At 34.1% G+C, this 23868-nt stretch overlaps 1 protein-coding gene across 1 annotated transcript; it reads left to right on the top strand.

Annotated features, from left to right (window-relative positions):
- Window positions 1–7897: 7897 nt before the first annotated feature.
- LOC136806113 (uncharacterized) lies at window positions 7898–23245 on the top strand. The gene is made up of 13 exons (XM_067062679.1): window positions 7898–8473; window positions 10523–11110; window positions 11546–11717; window positions 11981–12056; window positions 12336–12394; window positions 15759–16182; window positions 17298–17402; window positions 17975–18032; window positions 18287–18452; window positions 20490–20610; window positions 21074–21333; window positions 21880–22003; window positions 22598–23245. Exons 1-13 carry the CDS (start codon window positions 8008–8010, stop codon window positions 22871–22873), a joined length of 2895 nt encoding a protein of 964 aa, XP_066918780.1. The 5' UTR covers window positions 7898–8007; the 3' UTR covers window positions 22874–23245.
- The last annotated feature ends 623 nt before the right edge of the window (window positions 23246–23868 follow it).

The raw sequence follows: 23868 nt of genomic DNA, 5'->3' as shown, positions 1-23868 counted from the left end.
ATACCATAGCCCAGTCCCAGTCTTTTTTTCGCGCCTAAAGACAATAGAAAAAGTGTTAAGAAGGATTGAATCGAGTTTAGGATGGTAAATTGAATAATAAAGTGGCACGCGCCTGACTGCGCGAAAAGGTGTATTTATTTTATTCAAAATTTTATAATTCTTCGGTACAAAACCAATTTTGTTTCGCAAATAACGATGTTTTGCGAAAATTAATTCATGAAAATTCACCGATGAAAAATTCTTCGGCAATAATTTAGTAATTTCTTAACGACAAATACTTTTTTGCCGATGAATTTCTTACCAGAGTAAAGTTGGCTTTTTAAAGAAGTTGAGGCTGGAAAACACCAATAAACTGAGTAGTTATTGCATTTCCTTTAATTTTTGTGGCAAAACCTTTGTTGTGAGTGGCACATAAACCAAAGATTCAGCGCTCAAGTTTTCAATTTTAAACGAAAAAATGTTCAAAGTAACCTAAAGTCATTTGGTAATCTTCGTCGGTCAAAAATAATTGTCGGCTATAGAAATTTTTTGTCACTCTTTATCACTGATTTTTCTTCCGATAAGGTATAGTCGAAGGCTAAAGAAGACCATCTATTATGTAGGATTTGAAGCCACTTATTCCCTACATAAGTTAATCATGTGATTATCATACATGTGAAAGTCTATCATTTGTGTTGACCTGCTTCGGGTCAATGGAACATGATTCACAAATTACAAAGATGAGTGCGTTCGTGAATTTATTTATTGATATTTCTATATAAATTTCAACATGTTTACCCAAAAGAAATCTTCTTCATTTATGACATATTTATGACAGAATTTTCCAAACCATGTCCAATCACATTGTTAAAATGTAAAATCGATTGGGCCTTTAGGCTAGATCTTCATTAAATAAAATGTAGGAAGGCACCTAAAATATTTGTAAGAACTGGGATCTCTTTACCCGATTTGCGTGACTGTGTTTATAATGGCACGCTGTGTCAATGTCAAGCTTGCCAAAAGGCCATTCCATTTTATATTCATACAGGGGGGGGGGTGATTGAACAAACATTTCCTTGGGGTGTTTTTTCATTTTCTCGAGGGGGTTAAAAGTTATTCTAAAATTTCTTAATGGAACAGCCCAATACCTATCTGTGCAGTCTATCAAAAGGATACTAAAAGACCCTTATAAAAGTGAAAGGTTCTGGGCTCTAATTTGATTTCACAAGTACTTACGACAGTAGAGTGTACGTGATTCAAGCTACGTCTCTTGTCTAACAATCACTTCTCTTTCAATAAATATTGTGGTTGTATCAGACTAACTCTTTGACAAACGAACCAATTTTCTGAAAAGTGATAAACGCCCATTCAGCAATAAAAAATAGCACCCTTAAAATTTGGATATTTTCCGACCCTTACAGAGACTAATTTAAATTTTTCAGATTTTTGCAACCCTTAGAGAGACTTTGAAAGGTGAAAAACCCGACCCTTACCGTCCGCATATACCCAGCACCCATTTTTGCTTAAGTACCCCCCCCCTCCGGGACAGTTTACCTAGTTTGTAGGCGAATTTTCAAAGCTGACATTTATTCAATGTCCAGATAACGATTCTTTTATTTTTATTTGCAAAAGGGGGAAAATGTTGTACCTCTCATTTTAAGCCTTTTACCTGGTGGTACTGAGTTTTGGTTGGGTACAATGGATAAGAATTTACCTATTTCTGAAAATCAAAACGGATATTTTCCTAAAATTCCGAAAAAGAATTCCCTGAAAATAATCAGATTTCCTTTAACGGGGATACATTTTTTGCTTTCGAATCGAAATCGAAAAAAAAATTGAAAAACTTCTAAAAGAGCTTTCCCACATTCTAGTGAAATGAAATTGACACGTTTTATAAGGCGTTTTTACAGGGTGATTTACCCATATTTTTCTTGGCAACGAGAGGTTGGATGGGGTCCCTTTTTTCCTCAAAAAAATTAAGAGCTAACCAGGTACCAAAAAGCGATTGTGGTATCTAAGACGAATTAGAAAATCAGGGTTTGTACTCTTTTGCATTTATCTGCCTTTTTTCTTAGAGCCTTTTTCATCTTTCCTGTTTTCCTTATTAGACTAATAAATTCTGATCTTGGAAAACCCAGTCAGTTTGTCTCTTCCTACATACTTCAGAGATTGATTTGAAAGCCAAAGAGCTCTTAGCCGTACATCAAGTACCCTACCTAATACTGACGTATTATATAATTCTTTTTAGCACCTACATATTTCTTCATAATCCATGTTTCGCCGCCTATTTGCGTCAATGAAAGTATCATTTTTGCGAGAATGTATTAGATTGTGATTTAACCATGGTCTAGCCTGTCAAAAGTGTTTGTTTTTATTTGTCATGGCCAGCCTTATTACATATTTTAGTCTTAGGCACGCTTTAGTTTATTCAATTTAGTATGTGTAACCATGAATCTTCATTTGGTTTCATGAATTTTCTTTTGGTTAGTGTCAAAAGTCCTGGTGTCAAGGCTGGTCTGAAGAGCTGTGAGGTAAACATAAATGTGTTGTTTATACACTTCTTAATCCCCGCCTAATTAATTTTGGAAGTTTTTCTACCAAGGAAATTTTTATTTCAACCTCCTTAATATTAATTTTAAGAAAAAAGTTTAAAGTTTTCATTATCATCCTGACCTCTCGCTTTCCCTGACTTTTCTATATCAAACTTTTCCTACTTCAAATCCAGGACATTCTTTTTCAAACCAGCTTAGCTCTTACACTTTGAAAAATAGTTCATTTACCCTTTTCCAGACCGTCCGTCTACAAGACGCCGAAAGTAACTTGTAGCTCTAACCTGCTTTTACTTTCTAATCCCCAAGTTGTAGAATCCCCAAGAATAACCTTTTTATCTGTGTAGAATTCGAGAAATGCTGGTTTGCACAAAACGATAACGATAAAACGTAACGAGGATTGATCTATACTTTAACGTTCCTTATCATCATTGTAGATCAAAATAATTTTCAAAATGCGTTACTCGAAGCCATCGTTTGATGAAATGACCTACTACCGTCAGCTGAATAGAGGTATGAAATTATGTTTTTGTTTATTAAAATGAGATTTATGTACTTTAATTGATCTAGGGGGGGGGGGTCGCCGTTTTCTTGATATATTGGACTCTCTCTCTAATTCAGTCTTCAAAAAATAAAACAATTCTCCGAATTAGAGAAACATTTCCATTACATAGAGTATTTATTTTGAAAGTTGAGGGGACTAATTTTAGTTTGAATTAGATAAATATTCGTATAACAGAGGTTCGAATGAGACTGAGAATGAGACTGTAAAAATGTTTGATTCAAAACATGGAAATGTGAATGACATATCCCTGTGACACGGGTCACACTGCTGGAAAATTTTGCCAAAATATCGTCCCGGTGGGAAAAATATCCCACATTTTCAGCCCCACTGGAAAATTGACTTCTATCTCATTCCCATTTAGAATAAAACATAAAATATTGCACTCCAAAACCATCCCCACTGGATTTTTTGACTTGAAACAATAGAATTTCTATCCCCCATTGGGATTTCGATAATTTCAATAGAAAATTTTATTCCCACTGTGGGAAAAAGTTTTACTGGGCTGTGGGACAGGGGTGTCGAATGGCAAACTCAAATGTGGGTACACCTGTTGGTAGTTGTTGCAAAATTACTTTAAAATATAATTTCTGTCCCTCCGGGGGATTTCTGTAAATCCCGATAGATCACAGAGACCTGCAAAAAATAGCTTCTACAGTATACACCCTTTTGCATTTTCAATGCATAAAAATCTCAAGGGAGTTCTTACCTTGGCAGCTGACGGGGACATGCCCCTGAAGTTGGAACAATCGACCATATCAACGAAATTTGGAGCCAAAAGTGAACCTCGATTTAAATTTAATGAATATGTAATAACTCTGTCAACTTTTGTTAGAGCTTGAAAAAGGGACCCTGACCAGCGACCCGCCTCTATACCTAAGTTTATCTGGGTAAAGCCCCCCATCACCACCAGATTCATCGAACAAGTTGAACTGATGTTTCAAACGTTTCGCTCCATGTTTCAAAACTTAGGGTGTGGCTGGTTTATTAACAAAAGCCTGGGGTAGGGAACTCCGTATCTAGAGCGACATATATTGTATAGCCCAAAGTACTGTAATTCTTGTTGTTATATATTGCTGTTGTGTTAAATTTTTCCTCTTTAAGTGCAGCTTATTATTTTCAACTCCTAGCATTTTCTCATAAAACTTCGCTGTACCGCGTAATTAACCTTTCCAAATTAAGATTCGGTAAGCGGAAAACAAAACATGTTCTTCGCATCACTAAAACAACTATAAAAGAAATACATCCAAATCATGATGATTTCATTATTTCAACGAAATAGATTTATTCAAATTTGACAATAAGCTTCTTTAGCTTGCATTGCCTAAATACCTTTTTTTGAGGACCAGATAACCTGTAAAAGGAGTCCACTAACCTCCGACAAAACTTCGATTTCACATATTCTTATAAAATATGACCTACTGATTCTTAGTAAAGATCGATCATTCAAAAAAAGCATGTTGATCAAATGAACAAGAAGTTCGAACTTGTTTTACAAGATAACAGACAATCAAACTCATTTGTGATTCATTATCATTAGCGATATTTTATGAGTGTGTAATTTCCAATTAATCAAACGTCAATACAACATAATGCCGTATAATTTTTATAAGAACACATAAAAGAGCTATGTTAGAAAGATTAATGAGATCAATCCAGGGGGTTTAAATCTTTATACTTCCGTATGCTCTTCAGACAGTTTGATATTGTTGCTTAATGGTATGATTTTCGCTGGTTTTTAGCTTCGCTGTCAATATGCATGTTGCTTGCGATTCAAAGATTTCTGTTGAATAAAGTTTACTTTGTGCCGAACGAAAAAAGGAAAATATAAAACAGTGGTAAAAAATTCGAGTTATCCAAAGGAGGTCAAGGTCAGCCCATGCGTCGCCGTTTTTTTTCTGTTGAGACTTTCACCCGTGGTGAACTTTACCCAACGGGGAGTGTGACCTAGGGGGTTTAAAAGATTTTTCTAAAAAATCGTATAGTGTCTCCTCATTCAAAGTTTCTTTGTTCAATGGCATGAAATGTAGATTTATTGTTCGAAGATTGCAGTTATGAAAGCGTGCGGTTCTCGGGGAGACCCTTCTCCATACGGTTAGTATCTTCATTTTTTATTTGTTCTCATAGTTCAAATTGGTTGGAATGAATTCAAGGTAATAAGGTACTATAAGAAATGTCTTTCTACGTTTGTAACCAATTAGGTTTTAGTCGTTTTTATCCGCGCAGAGAGACCTGCAAATATTTGCGCTTGTGCCTTCCTTTATACTTCAGGCAATCAGTTAGCATACGTAATTGCTTAAATTCACGAGTATAGCAGTTTATGTATCTGCACTTTTGAGGACGGTACTGTGACTAGAGCTTTTTGGAATAACCTGTAGTTCTGACCCGTAAAATCGAGGACGGTAAAAGTGCTGATTTACCGTCGTCCTCAGCTGGTCAGGATAAAATCAAATTAGAACCTTACCGTCTCCGTCGTAGAAAAACACAGATACATGAATTCGGTAATATGATTTTCCGGTGCGCGCTTCTTTTTTTAAACAATGCATTTAAAAAAATATTTATGATGAAATTGGCTAAAAAATTAAGAAAATGCTAAGAGTATCGACATTATAGAATCGGGCTACTGAATCAAGAATTACCATTCTAAGGGAATTTTATCTTATCTGTAAATTGGGAGTAAATTGCTAAATATCCCCAAGCAATGCTCAAAACTTTCAAAAAACGTCATAGTTTCCTTGAGAGCAGGTATGTATTATTTGGTAAAATTAGGTTGGCTTTGGGTCCCAACGGGGTCCCAACCTTCAAATATCGTTTTTAGGATGATTTTAGGATGATTTTCCACGAAATTGTCAAAAGGACAGATAAGGATCGATTATCTATGATCGAATAGAAAAACACCATTCTTATAAACGAACGTGTATCTATTTTTAACCTTGGGCGCAGTCAGGCAATTGAACGACGGTATGTTTTCAAGATATCTAAACTGTAAGGGTGGACTTTTTGATAAAATGCACTGTGAAGGGTAGAAATTTCAGCTAATCCAGGAAAAATGGCAAATCTTTGCCCAAAAATTCGGATTTTTTGCTCTTAAATTAAAGGGTTGAAAACTTGAGGAAAATGCACTGTAAGTATAAGGGTATGAATTTCACCGATTTTTTTTTGCTGCACTATAAGGATGCGATTCTAAAAAGCCAATTTCTTCGCCGCACATACCGCCAGATTTTTCCTTTAGTGATTATCAATACAAGTGACTCTAAAATGTGCGAAAAAGAAAGAACAGTAAAGATCATTGACTCTGAGCAAAGCTGAACAAAGGATTTATTGATGTCTGGAAGCGATCAATTACTTCTTTCGTATCCTTTAGACAAACACTATTCTCAATTCAAATGTTTGATTCATTTTTTGAGCATTGCGGTATTCTTTACGGCATGGCGGTATTTTTGTAGTTTTCTTATTTATATGCGGCGGCGAGTATTTCGTAATTGCACTTTCAACATTTTCTATGGCAAAACTACACACATTAGGCACAAAACATGTCAAACAAAATCACCTTGTGTGTTTACTTTATGGTATCTTTTTGTCATGTCACGCCTTACGGCCGGTCAGTCTTTTATAAGAAACACTTTATATGTATGCTGTACTTAAAAAAATACACCCCGTTTGCCAGTAAGCTTTGCGGGAAAATTTCTTGGATTTATTCTTACTACCACGTGGTATAGTCGTCGGTAACGTATTCTTCTCCAACGATTTAACGGTTAGACATAATGTAGATGGTTTTTATCTGATGCAATAAGTTTTTCATTCTTCTTTCTAATGCAATGTATATAAACATAGTTTCTTATAGAAAAAATCAGCTAGCGAGACCAATACACAGTTGGAAATTTCAATAGAAGAACCTGTCAAAAATATATTAGCGCGTTTGTATAGTTTTGCCACATAAACAAAACCATGAAAAAATGTTCGTGACACAAAATGTCTACCGTTCATAAACGTACAAAAATCAGTGATCTTTCACTTATGCTGTCTAATGTTTATTTGAAAAATGTGTCAAAACAAAACCCCATGCAATGACCATTATAGTGGCCATAGTGTTTGTAATGTTTTAAAATCTGCCATTTTTATGTTTGCGTGTTCATTTAAGAAAATATTCTGACTAGACTAGTCTAGTCGTTTTCTCTCTTCGTTATTTTCTTAAAACTTTCTATAAAATAGATCACGTCAACTCTTAACTCATCATTTTTATATGATGATGGTTTTCAAGAGAAACTAAAAACATAACGTGACCTTTTCTTGTGCATAATCTCCCCCCAGTCTGTTGATAATATTTTTTATGAAATTTTTGTTATATTAAAAGAAAATGTGGGATTAGGGGTTTTTACGTAATGCCTTTATTTCATCCAGGATTGCTTTTAGACTGTCCGCGAGCCTTTAGACCCTGCGCGTTTGCGTCGATATTTTATCGTTCTGGTTTGATACTCCTAGCAAATTTTCTCGCGTTGCTACCTCCGTCTCAAATTTCAATTTTGGATAAACACAAGGCGCCTGAACATAAAAAATCTTGTTCTCATAACGTCACAGCATTGTCTGAAGCACAATACAAGCATTTTATTGTTAGTTAGAGAAAGTTAGAGAGCGAAAAAAAGTATATATTTGCCAAAATGTTTTGTCTAATCGTCCTTTTGTTATTTTTCAATCAGTCTATTCAAAAGACGAGACTATACTTCGTTCTGATTGGTAAAACGCTTGTAGGAACATGCGCAGAAATTCGCAAGTCTCTGCGCAGATAGTGCGGTCATAACATACGGTCATAACATAAGGGTTACGAGCGAGGGTGTCAACAAGAGATGTGAAACATGTTTTTGGATGTTATTTTAAAGTATAAAATGTTGTTTTATTATAGTACCTGGATTTAAATTTATGGAAAAGACATATATGACTCCACTTGTCACTAAATGGAAAGATGCTTTTGGTCCAACTTCGTCTACAATGAGTATTGTTGTTGAGCTGTTATGTTACACTACGTGTTACAGGCAAGGTGGTGATTCAGAGAAATTTGCTCGAAGAGCCATCGAAAGTCTGGTCAAAAAACTGAGAAAAAAGGCTGATGAGCTTGAGAATTTAGTTATTGCTATTAAGTCAAAAGGAAGACAACCTTCAAAATGTGTTACAATACCGAGAACCTTAGATGGAAGGTTACAAGTTTGCGAAAGAAAAGGATTTCCCCATGTGATTTATTCCAGACTTTTTCGCTGGCCAGATATCCACAAAATGGAACTACGGCATTTGGATACCTGTCAATTTGCATTTGATTTGAAGTATGACGTTGTCTGTGTGAATCCATATCATTATGAAAGAATTTCGTCAACCCCATCACAGTCAAATGGTAGGACATTCAAATTATTCCCAAAATTATGGTTCAAGTGAAAGTTTTTATTTTTATTTTTATTTCATTTTGTAGATTGAGCCACATCTTGGCCTAGAAGAAGATCCTAAACTCTCCTTTTCTGGTAGAAATCAACCTGTCTTGTACACAAATATTTCATAAAAAAAGGTTTCCTTGAATAAAACTAAATTTGGGGAATTTTCGCAAAATTCATCAAAATTCAAAAACAAAAAAAAATTAATAATTTCTGGCTCCAAAACTTATTTTTCCCTATAAATTATAACCATTTTAACTGGTTACCTTTGCCAAAAGTAGTTTTCACTGGAATTGCTATTTTCCAATGGCCAAAGTTAATATTTTGTCACACTTTTACAATCAACTTTACTTTAGGTGTACAAACTTTGGCGAGCGAAAACTTTCGCAAGGTAAAAAAATCACGAAATTTAGAACATTTACTTTTGGAATAAAGAAAAAATATTTTTTGCGCGCATAAAACTTTTGCGAATCATCATTGGATAAAATGAGAATTTTTAAACAGAAATTAGCTAAAAGGTGACAAATGTTCCTTGAATCCAATACGGTTATTCCTTGACTTTAAAAAGGTGTCAAAGGCTAGAAATAAGCTAAAAATGCTAAATTTATTACGATTTCGAAATCTTACAGATTGTCAATCTTTTAAAAAAAAATCCACAAGCATAAACTTTTACAAATTACCCTGTTAAGAATTGCCAAAGACGTTAATTTTGAAAAAAGGCCAAAATTTGCAAAAATCACTAAAGTTTTTGCCCACAAAAGTTTGTACGCCAAAAGTAATACATTGCACAAAGGAGATTAAATGCAAAACAAGAGGGAAATACCACTTTAAAACTTGAAAAAGTTTCATTTATTGGATGGTTTGTCAGATCTATCTCTTTATTTATTTGATACAACTACCTTATTAAATGGAAGTATTTAACACCTGTGAAATGAACACAACATCAAATTAACACAAATGAGCAGGTGAGTTTTGCTTTAAGAATTAAGGGGGTTTTTATGAACACAAAAATTTTCCATTTATGTTAATTACACGCCTCTTAATATTTAGGTAATAAGGTATATACGCTTTCGATAAGTGCCCCCCAGCACATTGGACTGACTACCAAATTCCCCTTACATGACATGGGTTGATCCAGGTGAAGGTTCGTTCACTTGCTAAAGCTGCTATGTGAGTGGTAGTCAACTAATGTTGATGACCACTATACCACAGGGCCCTTTAAATGATATTGGTAGACCAAACTGGATTTTACAAAAAAATACTATTTGGATATTGAAAACACAAGAATTCATTTTACCATTATATATTTTTATAAATGAATTGGTAATCATTGAAAAGTAATCCATATCCTTGATTAGCTATCAACAGATGGACAGTATACATTTCTATTCAGGGGACAAAGCACAGGTGATTTTCATAAATATCCCTTATTAGGAGAAATTTCAACACAGTACTAAAATGAGATGGGGGGAATCGGGGTAAAAGGGCAACTGCTGAGGCAACTTTTGACCAAAAATAATTTCAAATTCTTTTTAATCCAGGGAAATTTCTCCAGAAACATATTTTTTTTTTTTAATCCATAATGAAGTGAACACTGCCTCTTTTTTTGTTTGAAATTTCAAATCAAGTAGCAAAAAGAACTGCTAAGGCTGGACTTAATCAAATATTGGTTGCCGTAATCCGACTGAACCTACCTTAGAACCTGCCATTCCAAAAGAATTAATTGCCATTTTAAAGAAGATTTTTTCCTTCACATCACAACCTCTATTGATTCAAAATTATCCAAATATAAACTGTTAGAAGACGACAAACCTAAATTTTGTCCAGTCTGATTTACTTTCCATATTTTAATAACTGAGATTTAACGATTCTATTGGCTATCAGCACTGGAACCTAGTTTTCTTTAGAAGAGCAGATCAGTTGGACAATAGTTTAATTTAATTTTATTAATTTTTCTTGAGTTCCCAAAAATATCTATATAATTTTTTTAAACATCTAGTTATTCTATGTTTTAGTTATTGACCCAGCTGGATTTCACCATCGTGGTCCTAGAAGCCAACCACCAGATTTATCTTCATCTACGATAAAGGCTCAACCTTTGAATAGACCACACATACTAACTTTTAATGGTGGTCAAACACAGACTCCCATTCTGCCACTGGCTGTTACGTATCCTCCACGAATGCCATGTGCTGCAGACCCTTTTCCTGTTATTGTACAACACCTTCTCTATCATACAAATTGGTATAAAGAGTATAAAGATGGTATTGATTCAAATGACAATGGTTTTACACGAAGAGCAATTGAGTCTCTTGTTAAGAAATTAAAAAAGCGATATAATGAACTAGATGCATTAATTGCAGCTATCGTTTCTCAAGGTAGAATTGAAACTAAATGTGCTACTGTTCAAAGGACGTTAGATGGACGACTACAAGTAGGGGAAAGGAAAGATTTCCCACATGTAACATATACTAGACTATGGCGCTGGCCTAATGTACACAAACTAGAATTGTGTAGTATAGACTCTTGTTTACATGGTTTTGACCGAAAAGGTGGAAACATTTGTGTTAATCCTTATCATTATGACAGGGTAAAACCACCAGGTAGGCTTATATAGATTTATACTGACAACATGTTGACACTGGTTGACACAATGTTACATTTGCTTGGTCAAGCAGTAAACTGGTGAATTTAGGGCAAGTACAACATGAGCGAGGTTAATCAAAGTCACAGGCAGGAAATCTTCAGCATGAAATTAGCAAAGCTTGTAGCATTAAATAGTGCCTTAAAGTATCACATTGCCATTGCTACATTACTTACTATGGGAGGTGGCGCTTCTGAATCTGAGAGATGAGAGTTCTGGAATTGGATAGAACAATTACCAGTATTCTTGTATTTTAGATACCTCTAGTGCTACCAGTTTTTCAACAAATTAACAGATATTTCATTTAGAGAAGAAAAATAGCACTCTCAGAAGCCGCTACTTTAAATTGTTCAAAAGTTTGAAGTTAATGCATTATTTTGGCAATTCTGTTTAGAATTACACACCTATCCTCCATCCATGGCACATGCTGAAAGCAAACGTCTTGGTTCAACTTCTACTTCAACTGCATCATCTCACAATAATTTTCATCATTTTTTCGAACGCAAACATCCTGATGCAGATAGAATGAGTATAGATGACAAGTCTTCTTATTCTAGGCGGACAAAGTAAGTGGCACATTTTGTTGAATGAGTAAAAGGGTAAAAGTGAGATTCTTTGCTCAAAGTCTAAAACCATCAAACTCTTAAATGGGCATTTTTACTTGCATTCCCAGCTTGCAATAGTCTATCATGAATCAAATAGAAAACTGAATACATTGATAGGTTCGATAATTATTTTAAATGTTTTATATTGTATTTATTTGAATTACTAGGATTTCTTTAAGCACGTTGTTAATTTTTTTTTCAACAATGATATTCTTATATTTTAGTAGTCCCAAACGGAAGTCCATTGAGGAAGTTGAACATTACGAAAATGGATCAAATCGACCCCCTAAAGAAATGAAGGTACTTTGTGTTGAAGGTCTATGAAATTTTTGAAACATTATTGATGTCTAACCTTGCTTGTCCTGAAGTCAGTAGCATGGAAATTTTTTTTCTTCAAATTTCATTCAAGTGAGAAGAAATTATGCTGAACTAAGTCTTATAAGGTTAGCACCAATATTTTAGGTTTTTTGCTTGCAATTCTTCCAAATAAGTCACTGGGAAATCCCGATTTCAATGTTATGACCTGTATGATGTACAGAATTCTTCTTGTCTTCATTCTTTTGATTTTCATATTTTCAGATCAGCAGTCCTGTACAGATACCTCACAAAGCAAGGAGTATATCAGATTACAGCTCAAGGTATGTTCCTTTCTATTGTGATTATATATATTATACAGCTCATAGAAAATAAGTGTACTAGGAAAATTATGTTTATCAACTTCTTTTATGTGATGTTGAAAGGATTTTTGAGTGATTCTTATTCTAACCTTAAATGATTTTTTCTGTTTCATTTTCTGTGTAAATGACTTTTGAAGTAGTCCTTGTAGTTGTTGCTTAAAGCCTTGCTTTTTCTCTTGTACTTGAAAAAGAATGTTCTTGATTGATGTTTAAGCTGTTACTAGGGTGTCTGCCTTTTGTGAAAAAGTTGTTTAGTTAAACATTAAATTCTTTTTGGTTATAATGCTTTAACTTTCTATCAGGTCATTCTGACCTGGAATTTTTTGCAAGTTGCATAATTATAGGCTCTCTTCTTTAATTCTTGTTCGGATTCAAAATCCCATGTTGCTTTCGAACAAGTCTTTCATTCTTTTAGTACCTTTTTGCACCTAAATCTGCTAAAGATTTTAGTAAAGTTTTCTTTATGTGTTGTTACTGTATTTGAATACGGGACCTTTTTCTCATTATTTGCCTCAAAATGTTGGTGAATATGTTTTTTTTGTGTACACAAGTTTCTTCACTATCAATTTAAGAAGGCTTTTTGTGAAAATGAAGCTAAGAAAATGGGTAATAATGTTATGTAAAAAAATTTGATTAAGATCTAAACATGCTTTTTGTTTTGTTTTGGGATATTAGTAATGTTTGTTGTTACACTATAAAAATGCATGTAAGACGGAGATAAAGAAAAATACATTTTGTTTTTCCTGTTCACTCATGTTTTGATTCAAAATATTATGTTCTTTTTCGTGTATTACATATGTTGGAGATGAATTTTAACACTACTACCAGACAATAGAAAACAAGAGAGAAAAATCTTAAGTAGCTTTTCTCTCTTTCTCTTTCCTCAGTTTTTTTTTTACAACAACACAAAAACGGTGTTTTTGAATGAATTGCGGAGAGAATCATTTCGTATTTTCCACAAATTTCCATGAATTTTCTCTGTTTGATTTCTTTTTTACTTTTCATGCACCATTCACAATATAGGTGTACCAGATTCCCCTTTTTTACTGCGTCTCATTCCTACTAAAATATATTTAATTTAATACATGTGGTATGAAATTACAAAAATTCCTCTCTAGGACGATAGCAATCATTATTATAAGCCTCTTTCTAACGGTAGATTATAGTGTGTATTTCTATGTAAATTTTTTTTGTAATAATTCATTCAATAAAGTGACACTTTTTATCATATGGTTGTATCTACATATTATAAAGAAGCCAAAAGAATGTCATTCATAATTTCATGTCTACTAATATCTTGATAAAGAGCAGTCTGTTGTAAAGCATAACATAAGCTATTGATGATTTGTGATGCTGAGGGCTTGTTTTTTTTCTTTATTTCCTTTTTACCATTGGTAAGCTCTCGAAGCACTGCCAAGTTTTATCAAAAGAATTTAGACAATCTTATTGTATGTGCATAATCAGCATGTTTTTCAACTGTGTTGACTTATTTAAGAGCTCTTCGAATAAAGTAAAAAAAAAACGTATATGTATATTAAGTAAGATGAAGCAATAAAAAGTGAAACCTTTTGGAAAAAAACAATAAAAAAGAAAGAGCTATTGTTTAATTTAATGACTTTCGGACAAGCAATTAAACAGTATATAAATAATTAAACAGGAATGCTCGTTTGGCAAGATTCACGCTCTATGATTGCTTGTATAAAAGACACCGCCATTCTTCTAATGAATTACTGTAGCTTTTTTTTTTTACTTCGTAATTTTCCCTCGGTCCAATGCTCTAAAGTTACATTTTGAGATTTTTCAATAATTTCCATCTTTATAAGAATTTCATTTGATGTCCATTCATTGCTAGAAATTTTTACTTCCACCCCTCCTGGGGTATTAATCTATAACCAGAGGCATTTTCATATAAAATGTGTTTTTCTGCATAATGATATTATGAACGAGTTATTTAATCTATGTAATACAAGCTCTTTACAAGTCTGTAAACTGATATAGTTGATGTCTCTTTCATCAAGAGAAAAAAGAATTTTTATAATATGTTCAACAGAACAAGTCGAGAGGGAGAAAGAAAATAATATAAAGCCATGTCTGAGTCTGATATTCTCATTTGAAATGAAGTATTAAACAAATATATGCAGTTGTAGTCTTTCTCTATCAGAAATTGACATTTCTCATATTACACCATAGCGTTTTATTATATTCCAACATGAAAAAAAAATTGGAAAATTGATTAAGTTTCATTAAAACCACACATCACTTGTTTAAGGTCGATTTCTATATATGTATTTTTATGGCAATGCTGTCAATACAAGTGATATTTATAACTACCTGTCGATTGTAATTTTTTAGGTTAAGTTTACCAAACATTATAAAATTAGAACATTTGAAAATTTGAAAACTTTAATAAAAAAGTTAATACTACAAAGGGTAACAAATGATTTTTTTGCAATTTGAGCTTCTATGAAATAATTCTATAAAAATGCTACCATGTTACAGTATACTTCAGAAAATTCATTTAAAAAATGGGTGGTCATGAATCAATCGATGACACTGCCTTCTTTTCAAGTTTCCAGAATTGTTGAGTTGAAAGAAAATACTATTTCTGACTTTGTCACGTGATGATGATTTCGTATTTCTTTCATTGTCATTGCGTCATGATTTCATTATCAAAATTCTCAATCATCCAAAGTTCAGATCTTTAAAGTCATTCAAAACCCTTTCAAATGCGAAGAAATAATTTAGATTTGATTCAGATTGGTATTCTCAACTACTTGATCAATATAATCAGTACAAATTCTTCCAAAGAGATTTTGAAAAATCTACACTTTTCGTTTTTCATGTCCTACAAGAACCTGCTAATGTTTTTAATGATGTAATGACATAATCTTCAAAATTGGAAGGAAGGGTTTATTACCATATCACCCACACTCACTTCCTAATGAAGATTTCTTTTCAGTACACAATGACTGATTGTAGTTCTCTTTTTAAAGTATCTTTAAATGGTAAAATATTTGGGGACCGTCTAGGTGTTTTCAGAACCTGACCTTGAAGCTAATAGAATCTGAATAATTCTTTACAATATTTGTCATACTACCATGAACGGTATTTCATCAGTCAAATTGTTGTTTACTATCAAAATTGCTCCTTGGCAAGCTTCTCCTCAAACAATCTTTAGAATATCTAAATATTTACACTACAAGAATCGATGTTCATCAAACTTAGTTCTGCAAACTGTTGACTGATGTTTTGTTACCAAAGCTATTAATTAAAGATTACCCCACTCCACTAGTTTCTTCATCTTTTCCTTTTTCTTTCATTTTAGTTCGAAAGAAGAATTACGCGGTGCTTCATCATCATTCAATAAGAACCTGATTACCTGTGCCTTCTGTTCATGCAGTGAACAGCTACCCTGGTTTAAAGGCCAATTCAAAAGCTATGGACCCCTTTCTAAACTTGCTGGGTCACCTTCAGCCAATGAAATCTTTCGACCTTACCTAGAAACAGATACCGTATCATCGCGTTCGGGAGGTGGACATTCTTCACCTGATCCTAAAGAATTCAACCCTTCGAGTGATGCGAATTCTCTCCCAATGCATGTTGGGTATTTCTTTCGATCGAATATTCATTCCGTAGTAGACTATGAAGAAATGATATGGGCCCATAAATCTTGCATGGATTGGAGTATATGTACATCGAAAGCTGAGTCAGATAATCCGCTTGTCTTGGTTGGAAAAGCACTGTCTCAGGTAATTAATTGAGTTATTGATCAGTTTATTTTTTTGCACCAGAACTATGGAGAATTTTTGATTCGGGATGGGGCTTAAGGAAATGTTAAACTTTGATTATAGTGCCTTAAGAGATTATAAGGGCGAATTTCCTCGTTTTTCGTTAACAGGTTGAATTAACATATTTACTTTTTACTGCAGAGATATTTTCAGGGAGGGGCGGGTGGATTTGAAATCATTGCTATCTGTCGTAATGGACTCTTTCCCTGAAAAAAAGAGTTGATCTTACTCAGAAAAGGCATTTCTTCTTCTTCTAAGGTCCAAAAGGTTGGAAGATTTTTGTTATTGTTACATTATCTTTGTGTTTTCGAAACAGATGAACTACTTTCTTAACTTCTTTCGGCTTTTTCCTTGTAAAAGGGTCACGCGATGCAAACGGAGACATTTTCCCTTCTTTTTGTCTCTTTTATCTGTTTTTCAATTTCCCTTTGTACTTAATCCCGGGGGTTCGTTTTATTTTTTTGGTCGATTCCAAACCCCCTCAAAGACGCAAAATATCTTTTTGGGGATTTTCTTTTGAATGAAATTTTTGAAACATTAAAAAATATAACTAGGATGAAAATATGTTTCACAGGTTTGGGAACATTACGTAATATAAAAACCACCCATTACGTACACAATTTTCATAAGACCAAACTGTAGTAGAACATATAACAAAGGCATTTGAGATAAAAAACACAAGAGTTTTGAAATGAATAAGCAGAGTCTAGTTTTCATTTTTCATCCCATAATTTTCATGGAAATTATGCTTTAGGCTTTTTTCATAACTTAAAAACACTTGAAGGACTACATAGTTTTTTTAGTTGGTCTTACAAAAATGATCCCATGAAAACATGACAATTTTTACTTGCCTAAGAAACTCAAAGAATTGATTAGCCTGATCATTTTGGGATGAGACCCCTGAGGACATTTCCCTGCAAATCTGATGACATTGAGACAAAGAGTCCACTATCCTAGCCAATCTTTTATCAATTTTTTTAATTCATTTCAACAAACTTTCTTGAGTAACTAACACCAGAAACATAAACTCACCGAGTGAGCTGTCAGTCAAGTGAAAACTTTCTGCTCTTTTTTAGTCATGTTCATTTTGTGGAAGATTTGGTGCCAGTTTAGGCTGCTGCGTCCAAGACTGCAACAAATACTTTCATCTACCATGTGCCCTCTATTCAAGTACACTAGCAGTAAGTCAGCATCAAAAGATTGATTGTATTTTTGTTTTTTGTTTTCGGATAATGAAAAAGAACAATTTATGTTTTGTGTATTTGAAAGTGTCCATTCTTTTGTAAATTTATGACTTTCTTGCGTTTTCAATCTTTTATTAAAAAGTTTATTCCAAAAATTTATACCCCCCCCCATCTTTAGGCAATTACATTTTTCCGTCATGGCAAAAAACCTGGAAACCTGGAAAAACTTGTATTTCGGAAAATTGGGACAAGCTGGAGTTTTTACAAGCTGTTAGTATTTGATTTGGTTGGTCGTTAAGATGTAATAAAAGAATCTCATTACATTTTCTAAAGAACGCAGCATCTCTATCACTTTAAATGACCAATTAGTGAAGTATCTTGTAAAAACTCCAGCTCATCCCGAAAAATTATAATCGCCCTCCCCCCATTTTTAGGAGATCACATTTTTCCGTCAAGGCAGAAAACCTGGAAAATCGAAATGTTCGTTAAAATTTCGGCAGTAATCCAGTTGAGGTACTTCTTTAGTTCCCACTGAAATTTCAAATTTGGTTTTCTTGTTTTTTTTTCAGCTTCACAAGTCAATGGAAATTTATTGTGCAGATCATCTGAAGTTCGTTCCGGAATCAGGTAATTTTTTTACAGAATTCACAATTCACTTCTGTATTTACCCATTTTAAAAGTATGATCAAGCCAAGTGAGGCGATTGCCTTGTTTAATCGTTTCAAAAAAAGCCAAGTGCCGCTCGTGACTTCATTTATGAAAAAAAATCATCGCAACATCTCATTTCTTTTTCAGGGTCTAAAGTCAGTCCGAGTTTACTAAGATTTTGATAAGTTTTTAATACGGGATTCGCAAATGTAATGAACTCTTTATTCTTTCAGTTGTGTGTCAGAAATGTGAGAATAATGAACATGTGGAGAATTTTGTCACCTGTTCGGTTTGCAATTCCAATTTCCACGCCAGTTGCAAAACTCCCAGTATCCATTTAACCGGTAGACGAAAATTGACATTTCAATGTGAATCGTGCAGGAGTTGTGCACTTTGCTCGTAAGTTGTTGCAGTATTAAAGATTGATAAACATTGATTTTTCAAGTTCATGGATTTGTTCTGAAGTGTTTTTGGACCTACCTGGAGGTCCTATAGATTAACCGTTGTCCGTTCGTTCGTTCGTTCGTTCGTTCGTTCGTTCGTTCGTTCGTTCGTTCGTTCGTTCGTTCGTTCGTTCGTTCGTTCGTTCGTTCGTTCGTTCGTTCGTCTGTTACCAGCTTTTCTCGAGATTGGCTTATTAGATTTTTCTGATTTTTGGCACAAAGATGCAAAATAGCAATGTCCAAAATGTGACGGAACCCGATATTCGAAAAAAAACTTTTCCAGCCGCCGGAAAAGCTGTTTTTTAGCATTTTCTCGAGATTTTATCATTAGTTTTTTCTGTTTTTTTGCTCAAAGATGCGTATTAACAATGTCCAAAACATGGCCGAGTCCGATTTTTGAGAAGAATTTTTTTCCGGCCGAAAATGCCGGAAATATGCCGGAAATCGCCGTTTTTCTGTATTTTCATGGGACTTTTTCATTATAATTGGTTGTTTTTTTTTCATTCAAAAACATTATTAATAGCAATCCCACCATCAAGCATGTTTCAATTTTCAATAAAACTATTTAAAAATCGCCGGAACAACCTATATCTTGAATTTCTCGAACTGTACTTTACCTAAAATGTGTCGGAGCCTGATTTTTGAAGAAAAAAAGTTTTGGCAAAAAATGCCGGAAATATGCCGTCAAAGCCGGTTTTTTACCATTTTGTCGAGATTTCATTATTCCTTTTTCCCGATTTTTGCACAAAGATGTGTACCAGTAATGTCCTAAGTGTGGCCGATTTGGATTTTTGAGAATCATGTTTTTCCGGCCGAAAATGTCAGAAGTATGCCGGAAATCGCCGTTTTTGCAGGTTTGAATTGAGCTTTTTCCTTATATTTCTTTGTTTCTTCACTTAAAAAAATTATTGATAACAATGCCACCATCAAGCATGATTCAATTGTCAATAAAACTTTTGCAATTTTGCAACCGGAACTTTCTATTTCTTTTTCCCTACTCCCCTCCCCCCCCATCAACAATCAATGATTGTTTTTATTTTTCTCCTTATTACTATCTAAGTTTCATCATCAGGTAGGTCCATTCAGCATCTAGCTTGTTCTACTTGGTTTGTCACATATATAAAATAATTGCTAAGCTGAAAGGAATTCACTGTATTGTATCCAACATTGTCACAAAAATCAGTACTAGTTTAACCTGTTGTTTGCTACCAGAATTCACAATAACCATTTATTTCATGATTGAATTTTGTCAAATTTCAATAATAAAACATCACGTCACTTTGGAAAGAAAACAATGAGTAAAAAGCCCAAGTGCTCGGGACACTGACTAATCATTTTAAGGTCTTCTTGGATTCTTCCTTTAAAGTTTAAAGGGATTAGAGGCAGTTTAAATAAATCGTAACCCAACAACATCTTTTTGGACCTACCTGGAGGTCCTATAAATTAACCTTTGTCCGTCCGTCCGTTAGTTACCAGCTTTTCTCGAGATTGGCTCATTAGTTTTTTCTGATTTTTTGCACAAAGATGCATAACTATAAACCCTCGAATGTGACGGAGCCCGATTTTCGAAAAAAAAAAATTTCGGCCAAAAAACGGCTAAAACGGGTTTTTTGGACTTTGTGAAAAATTGGATCATTAATTTTTTCAGATTTTTTGTATGAAAGTAGGTAAAAGATGGCTCAAGCAGATTTTTGTAAAAAATGAATTTTTCTGCTCAAATAACGCACGTTTATCTATAAGAATCACTATGAATAAGCATACATCAAGTTTCTTAGTCAAATTACTCAATTTTTTTTATGAGTAGAAAAACAAACGACTAATTTTGATAGATCGTCACTATTTGTGTTCTGAATGATTGTTTAATGGTCACGCTCACTTAGATATCAATTATATATGTGTTAAATGCATAACCAGGTAGGTCCATAAAAGTATCACTTGTTAAATTTGGACTCAAATTAGATTTTTATTCAATTTCGCTCTGTTTGTTTCACAGGAACATCGTAAACGACGATATATGTATCGATTGTTCATCATGTGGTCGATCATACGATTTGACGTGTGTCGGATTGGACGAAAAAAGTGACGAGAGAGAACGAAATACATGGATGTGTAAAGTAAGTCAAACATCCGTCAAGAGTCTAAGTGACTCCTCGTGTTGCTCTCAATGAGTAACCTTTTAACACCCTTAATGCGGAAAATAAAGACAAAAAGCCACTGTACTGTATTTACAGATATAAATAGCCAAAAGTTCGCTCATTTAACAATCAAACACTTTTCTGAACACCGGAGTGGTTTGTTTGGCTCGGTTACATCATCATTTTTAGATTCAAAAAATCAGTTTGATTTGAATGTCGAGTGGGCTTTTGGATAGTCCACCGTTAGCACGATGTTCACCAACCAAAATTACTGACTGAAAAATAATAGGTCCCAACCAACCTCCATAACTCGAAATTTCCATAATTCGAACAGATTTGTGTTTCCCGTGAGTGTTCGGATTATGGAGACTCCACTGTATAAATGAATCAATTTTCTATATTTATATCTGTAAAACACATTTATTTCTTTTCATATTTCTAGGATTGCATCCGTGAAACGCAAAAATATCCTTTGCGTCGCGTCCGTCAATCGTCGGATTCCGGTTACCATGGTTACCACAAGCAACGAGGTGAAGCTTCAAGTCCGAAGAGCCCGAAATTGGAAGTGGTTTCCCCGATCGCTTCCCCGACAACCGAAAATAAAGAACATCCTTTGTCTAAAGGTCATTGCACCACCTGTGGAGAAGCTTGTATTGATAAAATTAAAGACGAACTCATACTTCCCTGTAAAATATGCAAAAAGTAAGAACCTCTGGTATTTTTTATAATCGCTTTATTTTAAAGTGCATGGGATAAATTAATAGACATGATTGCTTGATATTGAACTGTACTAGTTCTGACACTTTGGTGAACCGTATATCGATGTTTCCTGGCTGACTTTGCTTTCGGTCAGGCATTAGATATGCTGCGAGAGAATACTCTTTCAAATTTTTCTGCAACTTGGCTGACATTGCCGTCATAATCAGTGCTCATATTTTCCACGTCTCAGACGGATTTCCTTCTCAAGGAAGTATGAAAAGAGACTTTTCCACCTTCAGAATTTAGAAAAACTTAGCGAAATCTGTAAAATCTGCGCTAATTTGTCGTGCTGATGATATTTTCCGTCTGAGATTAAAAAAAATCTGCTTTAACCACTGCATAATAGAGGCTCGACAAAGCGGTGTTTGAATTTTTTTCTCCAGACTCTCTACTTTTCCCGTTGAAACTAAATAGACCATTATGGATCATGAAAAACTGGGCTGAACCTATCCACTGATAATGACAAAGTTTTCTTTCCCTGATTTTCAGGTATGCACATGCAATCTGTGACCGAGTACCTCCTGAACTGGTTGAAGCTTTACAAGAAAAAGATTTGTTCATCTGTCGAAGCTGTCGCCAATCTAAATGTGAAAAGAGGGGCATACGGCAACGAGTAAGATCCCCCCTTTCTCATTCTATGGGCTTTCTGCTGAACTCCCCTATGATGAGTTTTATTTTTTTGAATTAAACGTTTAATATAATAATAATATAACTAGCTTTAAACGTTTAATATAATATTAATATAACTAGCTTCAAGAGACTAAAGGCTTGTGGACACGAGAATCTTTTTTCACGTTTGAGCAATGTAACATGAATCCATCCCACCAACCTGGAACGCTTTCTTGTGTCTCCACGCCATTTTTCTTTCTACCAATAAAAGTGAAATATCACTTTTGTCCCTGGGACAATGGAGGAAAATTGATTCGAATTAATTTTACTCCATTGTCCCAAGGACAAAATCAGCGTGTCTTTTGGTTATTTCCCTCACTTTATGTCTCATGAAACAGAAAAAGAAACCATGGGACACATTTTTTTTTCGCGTTGGTGCAATGCAGCATGATCCATTGCTGCATTGCACCAACGCGAAAAAAAACTTTTCGTGTCCACAAGCCTTGATGATCTTAATGATTATTCATCCCTACGAAATTATGTAAAACTAAGAGCTTTTTCTTTCTGATATTTACACTTTATCTCTTCATGTTTTCAGATATCTCAAGTCTGTTTGTGGTCAAATGACATGCCAAAACCATGGAACTCTATACACGACATTTCATCAGACGCTCAAAATGAACCAACGCCACGCACTATATCCGCTTCTTCAATGCTATCAATCAAAGACGAAGAAACTATTCAAAAATCTACTTTACATCCTGAGCGCCCTATCAGTGAGGACACGCCCACGGTAGGGTGTATGTCTATATCTGAACCGCCCGTGTGGTGTCGGCTGAAAATCATATACTCGTTTGAATATAATGGTAAGTGAGATGGTTTGGTTCCATATTGTGGTAGAGAGCTTCCCTTGTCCAAACGCAATTTCCGTCACCAACAGAAGTCATCAGTTACATTGGCTATCTCATTCTGTTCTGTAAATTACACATGCAAAGTTACTGAAACGTCGTTCTGTCATTCAACATTGCTGTTAAGCCTATGGTTCGGTAAACCTTTGAATCATTGGTGTCTATGCTCATTTATATTTTTGTGTCTTAGTGTTTAGGATTACTTTATCTCATACACACTGTATATTCGAATAATTAACCGATTCATTCATTCAAGTGTATTCTATCATCGTATAATCTTAACATCCGTATATCAGTACATATATTCTCTTTTTTCTGTAATTTAGTCAAAATGTAGATAATATAATATCATTTCTTCCTTTTGTTCTCAATATCTGACAACCTTTTTTCATCATAAATATCAGTTCAGACATGCTGAGCTAATAGAGGCTTTTTGAATCTGATACGGCGAATGCCGAAAATCAAGCAATTTCACCGACAAAATGTTTTTGGTCTTTTGAAAAAAATGTCGTATTTAGTATAAGTACATGGCAGTCAGACCAGTCAAAATGGTTTTGGTCTTTCTGTTTTGTTTATTTGGTACAGCCAATCAATGTACAATGTACAACTAATACACGTTTTTTATAAAAACAAAGTATATAATAATATAAGGTTCGAGTCCAAAAAATTAAGAACATTCGGACTCTTTCTTTGAAATAACACTGAAATGTTCTCAAAATGCCCAAAATAAGAACTTTTTGAGAACATTTTTTAAAAAACCCCAAAATTTAAAAAAAAACCTTGGAAGCTTAAAAAGTTCTGACGTTCTTAGGAAAAAAAAAAACGTGTACTACCCTTTGTTCTGCTTTTTGTATGGTGTCTAATGGTTATTGCTTTGAGAACAGAAAGATGCAGTTGTATATTATTCATCCAGCAGTCACTATAATAATCAAGTTGTATATTTTTGTTTATATATATTATA

The sequence above is a fragment of the Clytia hemisphaerica genome, unplaced genomic scaffold (genome assembly GCF_902728285.1).
Source record: "Clytia hemisphaerica strain Z4C2 unplaced genomic scaffold, Clytia hemisphaerica genome assembly, whole genome shotgun sequence".
In the NCBI taxonomy this organism is placed as follows: Eukaryota; Metazoa; Cnidaria; class Hydrozoa; order Leptothecata; family Clytiidae; genus Clytia; species Clytia hemisphaerica.
Note: the sequence above shows the minus strand (reverse complement) of the source record. Positions and strands in the feature narration are given on the sequence as shown.

Bases quoted from the DNA above. Each gene is read 5' to 3' on its own strand.
- LOC136806113 (XM_067062679.1), top strand. From the start codon at position 8,008: ATGGAAAAGACATATATGACTCCACTTGTCACTAAATGGAAAGATGCT. The intron at 18,033-18,286 runs GTAATTTTTTTA...TTATTCTTTCAG, and splicing joins GAAGTTCGTTCCGGAATCAG to TTGTGTGTCAGAAATGTGAG. The intron at 20,611-21,073 runs GTAAGTCAAACA...TCATATTTCTAG, and splicing joins GAAATACATGGATGTGTAAA to GATTGCATCCGTGAAACGCA.